The sequence below is a fragment of the Coenobita brevimanus genome, chromosome 20, assembly GCF_032717465.1.
Source record: "Coenobita brevimanus isolate Jiangsu-jjx chromosome 20, ASM3271746v2, whole genome shotgun sequence".
NCBI lineage: Eukaryota > Metazoa > Arthropoda > Malacostraca > Decapoda > Coenobitidae > Coenobita > Coenobita brevimanus.
In genome coordinates this window covers 7,138,160-7,158,024 of record NC_136973.1, presented here as the reverse complement: position 1 = coordinate 7,158,024, position 19,865 = coordinate 7,138,160, and the positions used below count along the sequence as shown (strand labels likewise).

The 19,865-nt window shown below is 42.5% G+C and overlaps 1 protein-coding gene across 1 annotated transcript in view; it reads left to right on the top strand.

The window, feature by feature from the left end:
- Positions 1-19,865, top strand: part of LOC145391896 (regulator of chromosome condensation-like) — a 97,127-nt gene that overhangs the window by 38,845 nt on the left and 38,417 nt on the right. The window contains exons 4-5 of the mRNA XM_080266394.1: positions 10,457-10,636; positions 18,838-19,063. Coding sequence (XP_080122520.1) covers positions 10,457-10,636; positions 18,838-19,063 — 406 coding nt within the window. The remainder of the gene's footprint in view (positions 1-10,456; positions 10,637-18,837; positions 19,064-19,865) is intronic.

The following is a 19,865-nucleotide window of genomic DNA, read 5'->3' as shown; positions in this document are numbered from 1 at the left end:
AGGGGAGGGTGGTTCTCCAGTCGATGACGATGTGGAGGACAAAAATTACGTGGCGCTAGAGGAAGGTGCAGTATGTTGATATGTTCAGTGAGTGAAACAAAGCTTATATCGCCTATATTATTGTGTGAAAACCAATATATTCATGTACTACATATAAATTCATACCAAATGAACAAATATCTCCCTATTCTGAGTGGTTTGCAATGGTTACTGCCACATAGAAAATGCGACAGCCGCAGCGCGGCTCCAGAGAACACATACCAGGTGTTTAGAGGGTCACCTGTTAAGGGTCACCTGTTTAGACCACTTCTAAGCTCAGGTGAGCACTGTTTTGGGCATTTTCAAATGTTTCTCATAAAAAGTGGAGGTTTTAACACACACACACACACACACACACACACACACAAATCTGCCGGGATTGGGGGGGAGCCAGTGGTGAAAAATCGGTCGGGACGCGGCAGGTTAAATGTCAGGACCAACTTGCCTAGCCCCGCGATCCTGCACTCCTCATGGGACAACATAGGATTGGATGACGGATTGATGGACCAACTTGCCTAGCACTGGGCTCCTACACTCCTCAAGGGGCAGCGTAGGATTGAATGATGGATGGATGGATGGTATTTTCTGTGGTTTGAACTCAGAGTTACTTTTGAAGAATGAATACCATATTTCGCGGCATATAAGACGCACTTTTTTGTCTCAAAGTTACCTTAAAATATCCCCATGCGTCCTGCACGTTAGACTAAGGCAGGTTAGTTAGGCTTCACTGAGAAGAAACTCTTATGAAGATGATCATCTCAATGCTTAGCAACCACAGGTGTTTTCTACAGTATGCAGACTTGATTTTATTTTTAAAAATAATATACACTAGTGTGTATATGCAGCAGATTTAAGAAACACGCGAGATCAGAAACACTTAAAACTTTCGCGGGTTTGTTTACAGCTCAACTGGCTAACATCGTGAAGATATTTAGCGGTTTAGCAATTTAACAGTTTAGCATCCGCACTATTCCAGCAAGCTAACGTACATGATCACTGGTGAACTGTCTGCTAACCTTCTGAAAGGCAATCATGACCACTTTGCTTGCCATCCATTCACTAACTAGCAAAGCAATCATACTGGAGAGATGCTGGCTAGTGAAACTGCCAAGTCATCAAAACAGACTTTCGTCACATATGGAAATTCAGTAACCATAATTAGGTCAGTTACTTTTGTGACATTTTGTGAGTGTATATATGCAGCAGATATTAAAACATGCAAGTTCAAGAACACTAAGCATTCACGGGATTGTTTTCAGCTCAACTGGCCAATACCGTCAAGGGGTTTAGCGGTTTAGCAACTTAGCAGTTTAGTGTCTAGCGTACACCCTACTCTAGCAAGCTAACGAAGTTACAGCTTCACTTTTTCAGCCAAGTGAAGTACTTTAGCAATGTCTATGCAACTCAGGGCACACCCAATTACAGTATTTTGTTATGAAAATAGGATAAAATTCACTGAGTAGCATAACTGATGCAATATCTGAAATAGCAGTGCCTGACGGGCATTCGTATCAGCGTCCGCCATTTCTGTTGTATTCTTAGCAGACGAAGCGATCAGAATGATCGACAACGTTCACTCTCTGCATCTCTGCTGCCTAAGCAAAGCTCTCATGATCGGCAATGGGGATCATTTAGGCCGTAACGTCCAAATTTGTTAGGTTAGGTTAGGTTGTAAAATCTTTTGCCATTTTGGACGTTACGACCGAAACGACCAGAATCCTAAGGTGTAGGTGAGAGTTTGGTGTAGGTGTAGTTAAAGAAGTAGAAATGGGAAGAGTCAGGCTAGGGAACTGATAATCCGCTTATTATAATCCCTTCAGCCCAGCAATGTATTTTATAGGGTAGTTTATTCATGCTCGCCATATGATTTTATTCAGTTCAGGAAACATGTACTGAGGAGGTTAATGTGGGCTGTATCAAATGCCCCAAGTCTGAATATCGCCTGTGCTCAGTTAAAACGATTGCCAAGTTAAAATCGTATGAAGGGTGGTATAAGCAATTCAGTGGATGGTACTGAGGACCATTTACTGTATGAGAGTGACAGTGAAACAGTGATGATGACCGTGGTGATGACTTCCAGTGATGTTTCAGGACTCGGGGGAAGTAGTGATGAATTCTCAGGATTTGAAGACGAGTGAAATTTTCACCATGTCAGTAATATGAAGTGAATATAGGTTTTAGGTGATCATGACAGTTGCAACCATGGAAAATTTAGGATCAATGGTGCTGTACACCTTTAGTCTTGCACTGACGATGTTTGGATGAATAAATTGTTTGAGATGTTTCATATCCATAAGTGATGATATTTATATTGAACAACCAAATACATTTTGATGTTTTTGGCATATAATAAAGCCACTGGGTACTCCAAAACGGACTGATGTAAATGTTTCAGAGGTGAGCGAATGTTGCATGTGGTGTGTACATGTGTGCGTGTGTGTATGTGTACCATAGCGACTAGGAGGCAGCAGTGTTAAGACCAAAAATGAATGTTTTCACAGTACTCGAATGTTTTGAGATGGATATCTGTTTTTAGCAAATTCTGGTAAGAGAAATATGCATTTTTAATTGTTGATGCTGCAAGGAAAACACCTGACAGTAAGGGAGTGATACTGGGAGAAGAGGGTTGAGCCAGTTGTCTAGCGCTTGGGATGCAGCAGTGTTGCTAAGAGATAGTTTCACCATTCTCGACATGTTTTGAGATGAATGTCTGTTTTTAGTAAATTGTGATCAGTGAAGAACGTATTTTTAACTGTTGATGCTGCAAAGGAAACATCGCTGACAGTGAGGAAGTGATACTGAGAGGAAGGGGTAGAGACTGCTGTCTAGCGACTGGGAGGCAGCAGTGTTACTAAGGTGTAACAATGGATGTTTTCACCATAGTATGTTTTGAAATGAATGTTTATAGTAAATTATGATCAGTGAAGCATTACATTTTTAATTGTTGATGCTGCAAGGCAAACATAGCTGACAGTGAAGGAGTGATACTGAGAGAAGAGAGTAAAAACAGCTGTCTATCCTGTTCCCAAGCAGCCTTGCTATATTGAACTTTGGTTGTAAAACATTGTAATTTGTGTATTTACAAGTGCTACCTTTTTATATTATTTGTGGAGGTAATTACAGGTTAGTTAGAGTGCATGATTAATGATGGTAGTCATCTGATATTGTGCTTGAGTCAAGGCAATGTGAGGAAATTCCGTAACAGGTGTGGAATATGACGGGGTTCTTTTAGGATAAATGAACTGATGTGAACATTCATTGTATTTTATGTTTTCGTCAGTGAATGAAAGAATAGAGTTTATTGACTTCATTTGTGGTTTTAAATTCATAGAATATTAAAAACAGTGTTTATATCAGTTTACTGATACATATTTATCAGCAAAGTTGAGATGGCCTCGTGGTTTGAAGTCACGTTTTGTTAAGACGGGGTTTTGTTTTCTCTTTTCCTGTATCATTCTTTGTACATAAAAGAAGAAACTAAAGGATGATGAGCAGTACTGAATAGATTCTGAAAGGTGAGTGTTGTATCTAAGTGATAGTGGCTCATATCAGTCACGTTTTGTCATGAAGGGGCATTGTTTTCTTTTCCTGTACCATTCTTTGTATATAAAAAAAGAAACCAAAGGCTGATGATCAGTAATGAATAGATTCTGAAAGGTGAGTGTGTATCTGTGTGGTAATGGCTCTTATCAAGAAACCTTACTGCAGTCTTGGTTGGGGCAAACTTTTTTTGCACAGAACTGGCCTGCCAGAATTAGGGTGCGTCTTTCACAATGCTGCGTCTTACATGCCGCGAAATACGGTAGTTAGATAACCCAATTTATACTGTTCGTTTCATTCAATTAATTAATAATGTCTCCAGCTTGCATGCATGCATCAACCTTGGACACTTGTGGCAGCCCTCGATGCTTCCTGATCTCAAGCAGCCCCTCTTTTCACTCCTCTATCTCTGAGATCACTCTCTGTGATCCATTTCCTGGTCTTTTTCAGTCTGCCTCTTACAGCCCTACCCTCAGTGTTCACACCTCTTGCTCTCTGCACCCAGTTGCTATTCAGACCATCTCAGTCTGCCCTGTCTCATCACAACAAAAATGCATTCACGTCCCATCTGTCATCTCAACTCTTCATTCACAGTCCTAATCCTCCCAGGCTTGTCATTCAAGGATGCACTAGTTGTTCATCTAATAATCGTCATCTGTGTGTACTGCCCAAGTCTCACTACTGTACAGCATTACACTCCTAACACATGCTACAGTAAAAGTCCTCTCATTTGGCACCTTTGGGACCAGGCAGGTGCTGAAAGAGCAGAAACTGCCAAATGACCGGAAGATCCAATCCAATCATCCAATCCTACGTTGCCCCTCGAGGAGCGTAGGAGCCCGGGGGCTAGGCAGTTGGTCCTGACATTAAGATGAGAGTGACCAACCTCACTCATCCCTGAGTGGCAGAACCTGCCAAAAAGTTTCTAGCAATCATGGTTGGTCACCCCAATACAGTCGCAGTGTCTAGCAGTTATTATTAGTCAGCCCTAAGTGCTAAACCGGCCCTCTGTTTCTTAATGTCGTATATATAGTGGTAGAGCTCACACTGAAATCTTCCATTATAATTTTTCTAGGGACACCTGCCTCCAATTTTTTCATTAATTCAGTTTTCTTTGTGATAGTCAGCACCTTATGGGTTCATTTTTTCACAACACCAGTAGGCATTCCACTAGTAGAGGCCATAGCACAACAAAAAAACGAGAGGATGACCATGAAATAGCATGATAAGGTTTCCAGACTTTCAGAAGGTCCCGATGACGAAGCCAGACGCTCACAAGTCATGATGGCCAACGGCGCTTGCAGTGTTGGCAAGCAGAAATCTTCAAAAGCGCTGAGCTCAACTTTAAAATATGTTAAGCTGTAGGTGAACTGTTCAAAGTTTTGCGCTAAATTGGACTTCAAACCTTGCTAGATGCAGAAGAAAGTCTAACATTTATTGGTGTTAAATTGTTATGAAAATTATTATGAAAAATGCTAGATGTAGCACCAGCAGTGTCAAATTGGCCGATCAGCTCAGCATATGTGCCAGAAGACCAGGGAACTTAAGTACAGTACAATCCCAGTTAACCGGGTGGCTTGGGGAATTTACCTTCCCGGTTACAGATTTTTCCCGTATTTCTGATTTTCAAGTCAAATCTATACAAAGGCTGTCACAGCAGTAAATACAGTTCAGGTACTCACCAGTCACATTAGGGGTTACACTAAGAGATTCCGCCTGAAAAACTTCCTTGTAAACACACACCATGGTCATAACGCACGTGCGTGCAATGTCTAGCAATTTGCAGTACTGCAATTTGCACCAGTCCATTGTTTACCGAATTACTGTATTCATTATATGTACTGTACTCATAAAAATTGAAAAATAAAATAAAGAAATAAAAGCTTGAACATTTATTAGTGAACTGATGATGTGTTAAGACTGCACTGTAGAATTATCACGACACCTGTGCCCCCACATGAGTTTTGTTTACGTTTCTGACCCCGACTGTTCTTCTTCTTCCCCACCTGACCTCCATCACTCCACCCCTCACCCACCACTCAGCTGTTTTGCAGAAAATAAAATAAATGATGTACGTATGAAATGCAGGCAATTATTTATTTATTTTTCTTCCAACAAAGTAAACTTTCATTCCTATTAACATTTCTATTCAGCCATTAGTGTTTTATAATGTTCGCCTTTTTCAAGTCTGTTGCATATGTCCAGCTTCTGTTTCAAGGTAAGCACGATACGCTTACGTTTAGTTTGCACTTTAGGCATTTTGGAGTGTACAAATTACCGTCTATCAGAGGAACACAATAGCAAGAGAGCTTGTTTACTGTCTGGTGGCAAAAAGCAGACTGGTGATTTTTGGAGGGTGTGGAGGATGACTGAATTCAAGTTGGGGAAAGAGGGGGAGAGGAGGGGTGGTTAAAAGGATTTGCTAGGGATTTACATTAGCCGGAAATGCCTTCACCTCGCTTTGTCTGACTACACCCAGCCTCGCGTGACACGATCAAACGGCGGTTTGGCGGTCCATTCAAATTGGCGCACAGTTATAACTTACTGACATTTTTACCACCCTTGAATTTTCCCGTTTTTCTGAGTATTCCGTTTGTCTGGATACCGGATAGCTGGGATTGTACTGTAATGGGACTATTTATGAAAACAGCTGAAAGTCCAGAAATACCACAAGACCAGCTGCCAAATGGGTGGTCACTTACTGTACATACAAGAACCCCTTAGCACAGGGTTCATACAACAGTCATTCCTTACTTTTCATGGGGGTTAGGTTAGTGAAAATACTGCGAATAGCTTCATCATCATCATCTGGACCTCCTTTCCCAGCCTGGGGCAGGGTGTGGAGTAGCAATGTCCAGACGGCCAAGTCCAGTGGGCCGTGCTTCCATTCACCCGTCATTCAAACCCCAGGGGTCCTGGCTGTATCTGATACACCAACAAACTTTCACTGCATTCTATAGCTTCACATAAACGTATATGATAGAGTCAATCCAGATGCTATCATGTTAAAAAGGTGTGCCAGATTCCTGTTCATGCACTTCTTCACACAACACTCATCCAGCCAGCTCAATCTCTTGTCAGTCCCCTAACCTAACCAACTTCCAAACCTCTCATCCTCACACACTCATCCACCATATCCCTCCACCTTCTCCTTGGCCTACCTTGCCTCCTCCCTCCTGTAGATTCGCTCAGATATACCTTTTTCACCCTCCATTGCTATCCATTCTCTCTGCCTGACCATAGCATCTCAGTACACTCTCTTCGATTCTGGTGCCCACAGACTTCCTCATTCCGAATCTTTCATGAATCACATAATTTCATATCCTGTCCACTATCTTTACTCCACATAAATTCCTCAGCAGTCCCATCTCCACTGCTTTCACTCTTGACTTTTCATTTTCATGCCACACCATAATCTCACACCCATATGTTAAAGTTTGCACTAACACTCCTTCATGTAAGCCTCGTGCAGCTGCAACACTCAAGCCTCTGTTTCGTATTAAGGGCTTCATAGCACCAGCTACTTTCCTTCCTTGTGTCACTCTACTTTCCACTTCTGTGCATTTTCCTCTCTTTTCTGTCACTGTACCCAGGTATTTGAACTCTCTCACCAATATCAGTCTCTCTCCATTCACTTTAACATCACACTGGGAGTCATCATCTCTCTTGATTACCATCTCTTTACTCTTTTCTACATTTACTCTCAAGGCCCGATGCTCACAGACATCAGCAAAACTCTGCACTAGTCTACCATGTTCTTGTCCGTTATTTGCAAGTAGTACTGCATCATCAGCAACAACAAATTTGAGATATTCCATCCATCACCATTCATTACCAGTGCCATCCCTCTCTCCATTACACGTGTTTTTACTTCTCTCATCACCCCAGTCATATATATGTATTGAACAACCATGGGGACATCACTCAACCTTGTCGCACACTCACATTGATCATGAACCATTCACTTAGATGTGCATTTACCCGTATGTATGCCCCACTACCATCATTAAAACTCTTGATGACACCTAGCAGCGTACCATCTACACCGTACATGCGTAAAACCTTTCACAATCCTTTCCCTCTCTACTTTGTCGTTTGCTTTTTCCATATCCATAAATGCCATAAATGCTTAGTCCTTCTCACAAGCCTTCTCCACTATTTGTCTCACTGCAGATATTTGATCCACAAATCCTCTGCCACTCCTAAAGCCTCCCTTTTCATCGCTCACTAGACCTTCTGATATCTCTTTTACTTTCTCTGTAATAATTCTTCCATATACCTTCCCTACTACACTTAATAAACTCATGCCACGATAATTCTTGCACTCACTTTGCTCACCTGTATATTTTTACAGGGGTACAATCACAGCCTTTTACCACTCTGCTGGCACAGTTTCACTCATCCATGCATTCTTAAATATCTCCAATAAGCACTTCATTCCACTTTTTCCACTACACTTAATCATCTCTGCATAAATTTCATCAACCCCAGCTGCTTTCCCATTTTTCAGCTGCTTCACAGTGTCCTTCACCTGTGTGAGTGTCAAGTTTCCTTTCACTGCATTCCTTCTCTGCACATGCCTAAAACCAATCATGCTTACAGCGGCTGTGCTCGCTCTGTTCCCATTCATCAGGCTTTCAGTATATTCTTTCCATCTGGTCCTTACTTCATCCCCATGGGTTAATAATCTACCACTTACATCCTTCACACTTTCACATTTCTTTCCACTGTCACTTCTACATTTCTGCACCTCTTTCCAGAATAACTTCCTATTTTCAGAGTAATTTGTGAATAGCTAACACTGCAAATAGTCTTCATGATTTAGTAGTATAGCCCACATCGGGTAGATTTGCATTTGTTGTATAGTGCTAAACGTATGGAAACCAGCTACCCTCATTGTATCATACATGAAGTATAATGCTGTATAGGAGTTTAAAACTTGAGAAGACAGTGGAATGACATAAAGTGGAGTGTCAGTTAGCTTTGAATTATGTTAGAACCCAGAATGAATATAAAATGGTAGGTGGGGGCGCTCACCATCTACTTACTCGATGTAGTGTTGCTTTGGGTGTCTGCCCATTCCTTTCTTCCTTCCTTCCTCTTCTGTCTTTCCTTCATTCTTTCCTCTTCCTTTTGCCTGTGGGTGACTCTACACTGAGTGACAAGCCAAATGGTTTCTTGGTGTACAGGAAACCATTTATTATGCTGGGTGGTAACCTATCTATCTATCTATTGCCAGGCGGCTCAATCCCATTCGGGGTGGCCACAAACAAATCGCCTCTACGTCGCCCTGTCCCCCGCCATTTCACTTCCCTGCTCCCAACTCACATCCCCCTCTCTCATATACCTCTCCACCCCATCCTTATGATTATGGTAACCATAACACCAAATTATGGCACCTGGTGGTCTAGTGGGTAATCAAGGTGCTCCAATCAGATTGAGCCTGTGCAAGTTTATATTCAAGGGGTGGTTGGGGTTTATTGCTCAGGTAATGCCACTCAGGGATGAGTGAGGCTGGTCACTTTCATGTTAAATGTCAGGACCAACTTGCCTAGACCCGGGCTCCTACGCTCCTCATGGGACAACGTAGGATTGGATGATGGATGGATGGATACAATACGAGTACGGTACAGTGGTATGTAATGTTTACATGTGTTTAATTATTTGAATGCTGCTGCCTCGTCTGGTTGCTCAGCCCCGCCCGCAACCGTTTGTGGTTTTGATGATGGTGAGAGAGTGAGTTATTAGTAAAATGATAAATATGATGATGATGATGATCAAGCAAAGTCACCTTTTCAACTAGTCATAACTCCTCAGTCAAATAATGGATTACCGTAGTTTAAGCAGGAGAAAGAGCCTACCAGTTCATTTATTTTTGTTCTTGTTAATTTTCTCTACATTTCTTATTTTTAGGGTGGTGAATAACTTATTTATGATGATTTTGTTTCTCTTTTGTTTTTGTCCATGATTGGCTTTCCCAGCACATGCTTCTCTGGCATAATGGCAGGCACTTACAGAAACCTACTTTAATCCACCACAATTTATATACAGTTGCAACTCCGTGGGCTAGAATGTCAGGTTAGGTTTAGGTTGTAATGTCAGGGTAAGTTTGGTTAGGTTAGTATATATTATTTCATTAAGTTAGGTTAATGCTAAGATAGTTTAGATGAGTTTATGTTTGATTACTTTACTTAGGTAAGGCGAGGTTGTTATTTAATGTTAGGGTACCCACAATAAATTCTGGAAGACTTAAGTAGGCTTTAGTTAATCGCTGCCAGTATGCCTGAGAAACATCACATGTCATGAAAGTAAAACCCATATGCTGTATAATCAGCAGGAAAGAAAATCAACAGAAGACAATAATTTATCACCATAGGAATTGTTTAAAAAATATCAAAAATATCCAGGAAGAAGATGACCTAAGTTGGTAAGGTATTTCTGCTTCTTGTAGTAAACCATTGCTTTACCCTCTCCTCTCTAATTTAGGCACTTGCAGCATACCAGACTTTGCTGAGCAGGTTGGGGATGTTTTGGAGCCACAGTACAGTACCCCAGTATAAGTGCAGAAAACACTGGCTAGAGCTCAGTGTAGGGCAACATGTGAGAAAGGTTGACATTGCAGGGAGCACAGCAGTTTATGCCTGGAGACACCGAGAAGATGGGTGCAAGAACTATTGTGGCATGAGATTTGAAATTCATCCACCAGAAAAAAAACTCCCCAGATGAAAAACCGTGAATAATCCACAAATAAAAATCCTGCGAATAAAGGGGGATGACTTTACTCTTAGTTTTGTACTTTTTCTTTGTTTTTGGATTCTTCTTCACCCCATTCAAAGATGGGAGTCAGCATTTGGATAATGGTGATGGTGATTTGCAGGTATACACCTGGGGATGTAATGATGAAGGAGCACTGGGACGGTCTACAGCCAGTGAGGAGGATGCCTTTACAAGTGGGTGTGTGGATATCAAAGGAAAGGTGGTGCAGATCAGTGCTGGTGACTGTCACACTGCTGCACTTACTGACGATGGACATGTGTTTGCCTGGGGATGCTTTAGGGTAAGTTGCTTCCTCTTCCCATATATTAGCAGTTTTAGAATTTGGTATATTAAATGAGGATGTTGATAATGGTGATATTAACTAGAAAGTTGCCCAGATGAAAATCTTTTATTTCGTCCCCATAGCTGCTGCAACCTCTCCCTCCCTCACCCCCTATTTATCTACACACCTACTTTTGTCATAAGATGATCCACCGGTATACATGGAGAGTAATGAGGAGGATGGATGGTGAACTTGTTGAACGAAAGGCAATGATAGACTATGTGTGTGTGGATGAGCAAATGAGAAGACAAGTGTTGGATGCAAGAGTGTGGAGAGGGTGGGGGAATGGAGTCTCGGACCATCCCTTAGTGATGGCCAAGGTAGAGCTGCAAAGAAAGTGGTTGAGGAGACGAAGGGGAAGACAGGAGGAAGCAGCTCCTGTGAGAAGAGTGGAGAAATTGCAAGATAGTGAGAAAATGGCAGAGGATAAGAGCATAGTGGAAGAAAGATTGGGAAGGTATGAGCTAGAGCAGATGGAAGGGGTGGAAGACGTATGTAAGATATTCACGGAAGGGATGGGCACAGCATGTGAGGCGGTTTGTGGAGTGGGAGGAGATGCAAGGGTGTGCAAGGGACAGCATGGTGAAATTATGAGGTGAAACGAGCTGTGGAACAAAAGATGAAGGCATATAGTGAATGGTTAGTGAGTAGAGGTAGGAGAGAAGATGAGAGAGAGAAGAGAGAGATATATGTGAGCAGAGGAAGGGAGGTTAAGAGACTGGTGAAGGTGAGTAAGAAGAAAGTGGATGAAGAGTTTGGGAGGAATCTGAGTGTAAAATGGAGGGAGAGTAAGAAATTGTTTTGGAAGGAGGTAAAGAAAGTAAGGCAGTGTGAAAGGGGAAATAGTAGGGGAGTGAAAGATAGGAAATAATAGATTGTTGGTGGAGAAGAGAGAGAAATTAAGGAAATGGAAGGAGCACTTTGAGGATTTGTTGAATGTAGAGAGTGAGAGCAGTGCGAGTATAAGTGGTTGGGGAATGGCTGGGAGAAGAAGAGATGAGAGGAGGGAGGAAGAGATCAGTAGGGCGGAAGTAGTGGAAGCGATGAAGAAGATTAAGTTGGGAAAAGCCCCAGGAATTGATGGAGTGTGTGGTGAAATGCTTAGGTATGGGGGTGAGATTGTTGTGGAGAGGATATGGAAGTTGTGTAGATTGGCTTGGGAAGAGGGAAGGGTTCCAGAGGACTGGAAATCAGGTATAATTGTTCCTTTATACAAAGGAAAAGGGGAGAGAGAAGTATGTGGTAACCATAGGGGTATTTGCCTTCTTAGTGTGACTGGTAAAATATATGGTAGAATACTCATTGATAGGGTTAGGCATATGACAGAGGAGCTAGTTGGAGAAGAAGAAGGGGGATTTAGGAAGGGAAAAGGGTGTGTAGATCATATATTTGTTCTAAGATGTTTAGTGGAGAAGTATCTTGAGAAGGGAAGGAAAGTGTATGCTGCCTTCATGGACTTGGAGAAAGCTTATGACAGAATAGATAGGCAAGGTATGTGGAAGGTATTGAGAATATATGGAGTGGAGGGGAAATTGTTGAGTGCTGTGAAGAGTATGTACGATGGAGCTAGGGCTACAGTGCGAGTGGATGGTGAGCTGAGAGTTCTTCGATCTCAATGTGGGACTGAAACAGGGTTGTGTGATGTCTCCATGGCTGTTTAATATATACATGGATGGGGTTGTAAAGGAGGTGCAAGGTTGGGCAGTGGATGTGGGGGTGGCTCTAATGAATGAGGGTGAGATTTGGAAGATTCCGGTGTTGCTGTTTGCTGATGATACAGTATTGTTGAGTGAAGATGAATGGGGGTTGCAAGGTTTGGTGAATGAATTTGGGACAGTGTGTAGGAGGAGGAATCTGAAAGTTAATGTAAACAAAAGTATAGTTGTGGTGTTTGAGAGGAATGAAGTCACAGAGTGTGCAGTGAGGTTGGATGGTGAGGATATGGAGAATGTGAGTGCATTCAAGTACTTGGGTAGTGTGATGAGTAAGGATGGAACTTTGGGGGATGAAGTGCGTGAAAGGGTACAGCAGGGAAGGAAGGTTGTTGGTACACTTAAAGCAGTGATGAGAAATAGGGAGGTGAGTATGGAAGTTAAGAAGTCACTGCATGATAGTATTGTGATCCCTACCCTGACGTATGGAAGCGAGGTGTGGACCTTGCAAGAGGGGAACAAGTCAAGAGTGAGAGCAGTGGAAATGAGTTATGTGAGAGGAGCATGTGGAGTGATGTGGAGGGACAGGTTGACGAATGAAGAAGTGAAGGAATGTTGTGGGGTGGATGTGGATGTGGTTGAGAAGATAAGGAGAAATACACTGAGGTGGTTTGGACATGTGAAGAGAATGGAGAATGAAAGATTGACTAAGAGGGTGTATGTAAGTGAGGTGGAGGGAGGGAGAGGGAGGGGTAGACCGAGGATGAGGTGGAGGGATGGAGTTGAGAGGTACAGTACAAGTCCCATCATTCGGCATCTATGGGACCAGGATGATGCCGAGAAATTAGATTTGCCGAATAATCAAAAACGTACCCACTCAGTACCTTAAATATATTGGTGAACACTCATCACCACCTACGGTACGGTATTACAACTGTGTTTGGAGAGAGTACTGTATACTGTACAATACTGCAATCAATACAGTACTATACCTGAATCTGAAATACAGTATATATATATATATATACAGTAACCCCTCCAATATCCAGATCAATAGAGCCATCGGTAGGTTCGGATATTGGTTTTGTCCGGATATTGGGCCCCAGCTTATGGACTTGTACTTACGGACCCTAACACAGAGAAACACCTATACAACTCCCTCCGGACATGCATAGCACCTATTTAACACCCAAATCACACCAATAAGGCACATAAATGACTGAAATAAATGCAATAGACACATAAAATGTGGGTTTAGAAGTATGTTCATACATTAATAAACATTCTGGTACTTATGGACTCTAACCTAACCTAACCTAACCGAACCTAACCGAACTCTGAAAAACACATTCCTACTGCACATGCATGAGGTAAGTTTAGTATGGAAAGAAGTACAGTATGACACTTTCTGGTAAGTATAGTATGGGAAAAAATACAATATGAAACATTCTGGTAAATATAGTATGGGAAATAGTACAACATGAAACATTTTGGCTACTTACAGCAAGTCCCTGGCCACCTCGATGAATAACCGCCTCCTCTCGGACTCTGACAGTAAGAACGATTTCCTGAAGCACTTGCACTACACTCTTCCTGAAGTCTTGCACTGAACTTAGTCAATAACACACAGAAGTCCGTTCTTTTCACAGTGTTCACTTTAGTCCAAATAATGTTCCATTAAATTTAAGTGTTGCACATTAACTTTTCCCAAGTTTTTTTAAGTTTCCAAAGCCAAAACAAAGAAGGTTAGTTACGTTAAATTTCTTTTCTACTTAGTCTTTTCTCCCAACTTGAAAACCTTAACACAACACACCGTTTTTTTCACTGCACAACACTCAAAATTCCCGTGTGGTCTAGTGGAGAAGTTCTTGCTGTTTATTCACTGTCAGAGTCCGAGAGTATCACTGGCAGGCGTCCAAGGGGTGCATCGGTGGGTAGTGGTGATGGCGTACCGACTACAGAAGACTCTGAAGACAGCTGCAAACTCACGTCGAGCGGTGACTCCACTGTAGCTGATGTGCTGGGCTGTGGCTCGGAGCATGAGGGCCTGTCTTGGGGAGGCAACGGAGTGGAACCAGGGCTTGGCACAGCGGGGGTCACGGGCCTGAAAAACTGTCAATCGTTGACTGACGCAAGGACCGACGATTCTGGCGATTGATGATGCGCTGCCGGAAAGCACGCACTTCCTCCACGAGTCCCAAGGGCCCCATCTCCCTGTCGCAGTCCGGGTGTTCCAGGTAGTCTAGGACGAACTCTAGATGTTCCCGGAGTGCGCTCAGCTTGGGGATGGCTGGAGTAGTGTCCTGCTGGGCGGAGTCTGCATCATCATCGCCTTCGTCGTCGGAATCTTCAAGTTCGGGACTGACACCAGCAACCGAAGACGCGATCTTGATATCAGACAACGTCTGATACCCAGGATCGCCCTCGTCGTCGTCCAACCACTCACGAACATCGTCCACATCAACATCGTCGCCGTGCGTACGTAGCCGTGCATGGAAGTCATCCACGTCAAACCCTAGGAAATCGTACTCCACATCTGTTCCGAGAAGCAGACGAGACCAACCATTTTCAAGAGTTTTCACAGGGACTTCCTTCCATGCACTAGCCCAGTTGTACAGCGCAGACTTGATGTTGTAGCGGCGAAGGTTTTCCAAAGTCTGCTTGCCTCGAGTGTCACGTCCTTCCCTGCGCTCGTCCTCGTCCTCGAGAACCACCATCACCTCGTCCAGGAACTTCCGACGGTACAGGCGCTTTGTTGCCACGATCACTCCTTGGTCCATTGGTTGAATGAGAGCAGTCGTATTAGGTGGCAGAAACATGCACCTAATACGGCCATTCTCAGCAACCAAGTCCTTGTCGCACGGGTGGGCAGGTGCATTGTCGAGGAGAAGGAGAGCCTTTACCTGGTCGCGAGGAATTCCCAGTGTCTTCGTCTGGTAATGTATGACCTCCTTGACGAAGTGATGGTGAAACCAGTCTTTGAAAATCACAGCTGTGAACCATGCTTTCAAAGAATGGTACCATACGACAGGAAGGACATCCATCACCCCACGAAGGCACCGAGGCTGCTTTGCACGGCCAACAATAACGGGCTTAAGCCGGTGCATGCCGTTAGCATTGGCACAACACAAAGCAGATATCCGTTCCTTAGAAAGCTTGCGGCCAGGTACACGCTTCTCCGTCTCATCGGCGAGAGTGTTCGTTGGCACCGAGCGATAGAATAGGCCAGTTTCGTCAGCGTTATAGACTTGACCGAGAGTGAGGCCCTCCCTGTCGATCAAGCCTTTCACCTTGTGCCGAAACTCGTCCACTCCATCCTCGTTAGCGTCCAATGCTTCGCCATGTGCTTTACGGTTAGTAAGGCCATGTCGCAACTTGAACGCGAAGAGCCAACCCTCGGATGCCTTGAAGTCTAGGGCGTCGTGAAGCCTTGCAAACTTCTCAGCAGCAGCCTTCAGCTCCGTTCCACGTACCATGACACCAGCTGCACGTTGCTGTCGATACCAAATCAACGTGGAGCGGTCGATCTCTGCATACTTGGGGGTAAACATAACCTTCCTCTCCACGTTGCGTTTGCTTCTCGACGAGAAGTCAGCCGTGTACTGCATGAGCTTGTCTCGGGAACACTTGATATCAAACAAAGTCGACCGGGCCAGGTTGAACTCGCGGAGAATGCGAGAGGAAGACCAACCCGCATCAACCTTCTCCAATATCTCCCGTTTCTTCTCCAGAGTCAACACCACTCTCTTCCTTTTCTCAGGAGGCGGGGCCATCATCACACACACTAAGAGTAGGGCAGAGAGCAGCAGGAGGCCTTGCAGCAAGTACGGCACCACCACAAAAGCGAGCACGTGGGCAGCCATGGCGAAGAGCGTAGGTCTTGTCGCGGTGAGAGACAGGCGGGAAGTGGGGAGGGCTGCAGCGGCGCTCTATCGGACGTCGGAGGAATGACGAACCAAAACAATGCTCTCACGCGGCGCGCGCGGCAAGTTCAAATTACGGACGGCAAAAAATCGATTTTTTTTTTTTCCAATTTTTTTGGATTTTCGGACCATTTTGGGAATGTTTGATCCCAGGACGATAAGGTTCGGTTAGTGGGGATGTTCGGATATTGGGCGTCCGGATATTAGAGTGATTACTGTATATATATACTGTATATATATATATATATATATATATATATATATATATATATATATATATAGTAGTGAACATATACAAGTGTAATGACACAGTAGGCATACAAGTCAGATAACACTTCCTGGATGGCCGAAATGATACAGAATATTACCTACCAGCTCAGTACATCACTTGTATTGGTGAACTCATCACTACTTATATTATTACAAATATGTTTGGAGTGAGTACTGTACAGTATATAGTACTTTTTCGAAACAAAATAAAATAGTCGGAAAATTGCATAAAATAAAGTAAAGGGATCTGAATTGGTAAGGCTTTCTGATGAAAGTTATAACTTACATTTAGCACTCACACTTTTGTTCGTATTTTTTTGTTTACATGTGAAAGGAGAGTACTGATAGAAACAGTAATGTATTCCATGAACCCCTTAATAACCTCCGACATTGAACAACCCTTTACAGTACCGATGTCGAGTTAGTGAGCTATGGAAAAACTGTGAACAATTATGGGAATGGAACGAAGGTCACTGGTATGATTACACGACTCTAGCTACGATTCCAAGCAATCAGGGGGTCAGTTAATCTCAGATGTTTTCGCCCATTTGGCAAATGCACCGTAACTTCTCCAGTCAATCATAGTGAGTCATAGCATGGGTTTAGGAAGCTAAATAACACATTTCTAGGTGCACCAGACGATTATCTTCACATCTTATAAGAAAATGGAAGAAATTAAATCCCTCTCTGAGTACGTAGAGTAAAGTTCTTCCATTCTTCTGAAATCAATTTATTTTTCTTAAAGATGGGAAGATAATCGTCTGGCTCACCTAGCAATGTGTTATTTAGCTTCCTAAACCCATGCTATGATTCGCTATGAGTCACGGAAAGATTGATAAAGTTACGGTGTATTTACCAAATGGGCGAAAACATCTGAGATTAACCGACCACCTAACTGCTTGGAATCGTAGCGTAGTCATGCAAACATACCACTGACCTTCGTTCCCTCCCCATAATTGTTCAGTTTTCTTTATAGCTCACACTAACTTAACATCACTGACATCGGCACTGTAAAAGGTTGTTCAATGTCGGAGGTTATTACGGAGTTAATGGGATATATTACTGTTTGCATCAATGCTCTCTCTTTCACGTTAAGCACAAAAACAAACAAAAGAATGAGAACTAAATGTACGTTTAACTTTCATCAGAGAGACCTTAGCAATTCATATTCCTCCAGTTTATTTTTAAGTATTTTTTTGACTTTAGGTTAGGTTAGGTTTGGTTAAATACAGTTAAACTCGGTTAGGTTAGGTTCAGTTAAACAGGACAGTCCCACCATTATGCTGAGGAATAAAAATACTAGAGCTGTCACAGCCGTACAGCTAAAAACAACGGGGAAACTGATTTAACAAGCAACATTTATTTATGGGTAATGCATTACAGTGTCATGGGCTACTCAATTACCGGTAAGTCATTTTCATGAAGGCATCAAGAATGAAAGAATTTCAAGAATTAGCGTCCGGGCTTGGAACGTAACCCTCGCTAATTTGGTGGGGGTGGTTACTGTAGTGTATGATACTGTGCAATATTGTAATCAATACAGTACTATACCTGAATCTGAATAAAAATATAGAAATTAGTGAACATACAGAAGTGTAATGAAACATTAGGCCTACAATCCACAGATATCACTTCCTAGACTGCCGAGATGATTCCGGACATATGCCGAACAATCAATGATTTTCGTAAATGGGACTATTTCTCAAAACTGCCGAAATGTCGGATCTACCGAACAATCAGCTGCCGAATAATAGGGCTTTTACTGTATATGAGGGAAGGGGGGGTGAGTTGGGGGGAGGGTAGTCAAATAGTGGGTGACAGAGCAACTTGGAGGCGTTTTGTCTGCGGCCACCCTTTGTGGGATTAGGGCATCAGGCTATAGATAGATAGATAGACTATCGAAATATAAATTACTTAGGATTATGGACTGCAATATTCTGTTGGAGATGAATATCTGTTAGTGTGAAAGTTATTGGCATTATGGAGAGTGTTTATATAAATTAGTTGATTTAAGTTATATGTCACTAAAATGATGCTTCATGTTTTTAGCAGTCCAAGGATAGATATTTCTGGTGGTAGCTGAGTGAGAATACTGACCATATAATTCCAGAAGTGGTTTGAGTAGGGGGCAGGAAATTGTCTTTTGTATTTGGCATAGGAATGTGGTAACCTACCACTGAACATGTGTGTTTCAGTTAGTCTTATGTGGTATATGTTCCCAGAAATCTCAAAGAGCCTTGGTTTATGCCCTCCCATTATGAATGTGGAACTGTTGCTAGGATTAGAATGAGTAACCATTCCATACCACATTCAGGACAATAGTGGCCTGCTGGGCTTCCTGGAGAAGAATGTATTGCAGAAGAGCCCAAGGCAGGTGCTAGAGGATATTCCAATTGTGAAGGTGACATCAGGCAACAACCATCTTGCAATGTTATCCCAAGATGGTCGTGTTTTCACATGTGGTTGTGGTGAATCTGGTCAACTTGGCAGAATTGCAGAAATGTTTGCCTCTAGGGACCTAAGAAATGGCAAAGGCATAGGTAAGTTATATGTTTAAAGTGGTCCTTCCTCTCTGTATGTGTTTCAGTACTTTAAGTATGTACCATCCTTAATTAGATAGGCCTACTCCAAAATTGTCAGTTGTAGACCAACATTGGTTTAATCAATTACCAGTTCACAGACATCATCATGCTGTGAAAATGTTCACAAGCATCACCTTTAGACGGTTTTACAGACCAAGTTTACAGACAATTCATAAGCACAAAAAAGGTTTAAATTTTCACATGAAGCCTGAGCTTGAATGATGAGTGAAGGGATGTGTGACCCATTGCATTAGGTTCTCTGTTAAAAGCTTTGGTATTATTGATGTCCTTCCTTTTTTGTTTCCTGCCCATCCTATTGAACTTTAGGAAATAGGGTTATGATGGTGGGAACCTGAATGCTATCCAGATGAACTTTGTGAACATTTTTCAGCAATCTAATTAAAAGAGTCATTGTTAATAAAGGTGCTCTGGTTTTGATGTTTGATGATCTTAACCCTTCGTTAGGCCTGTGGGGTATTCAGACGTGGTTAGTCTGGTGGGGTGTTACAACATCCCAATACAAAAATACATGTAGTGTTACTAACATGTAAAATATATTCATACTGCTGCTTCAGCATATCTCTGCAATCACTAATGAAAAGATTGAATGCCTTGTAGGTGGTGTTTATTAATTTATAATAATAAAGTACAGTAAATTATAATATCAGTAAAAAAATAACAAATGGACTCATATCTCATTTGTCAGGTAAACGCACAAAGGAAAATACACTAGTATTTTTAAAAATTAGTATAATGATAA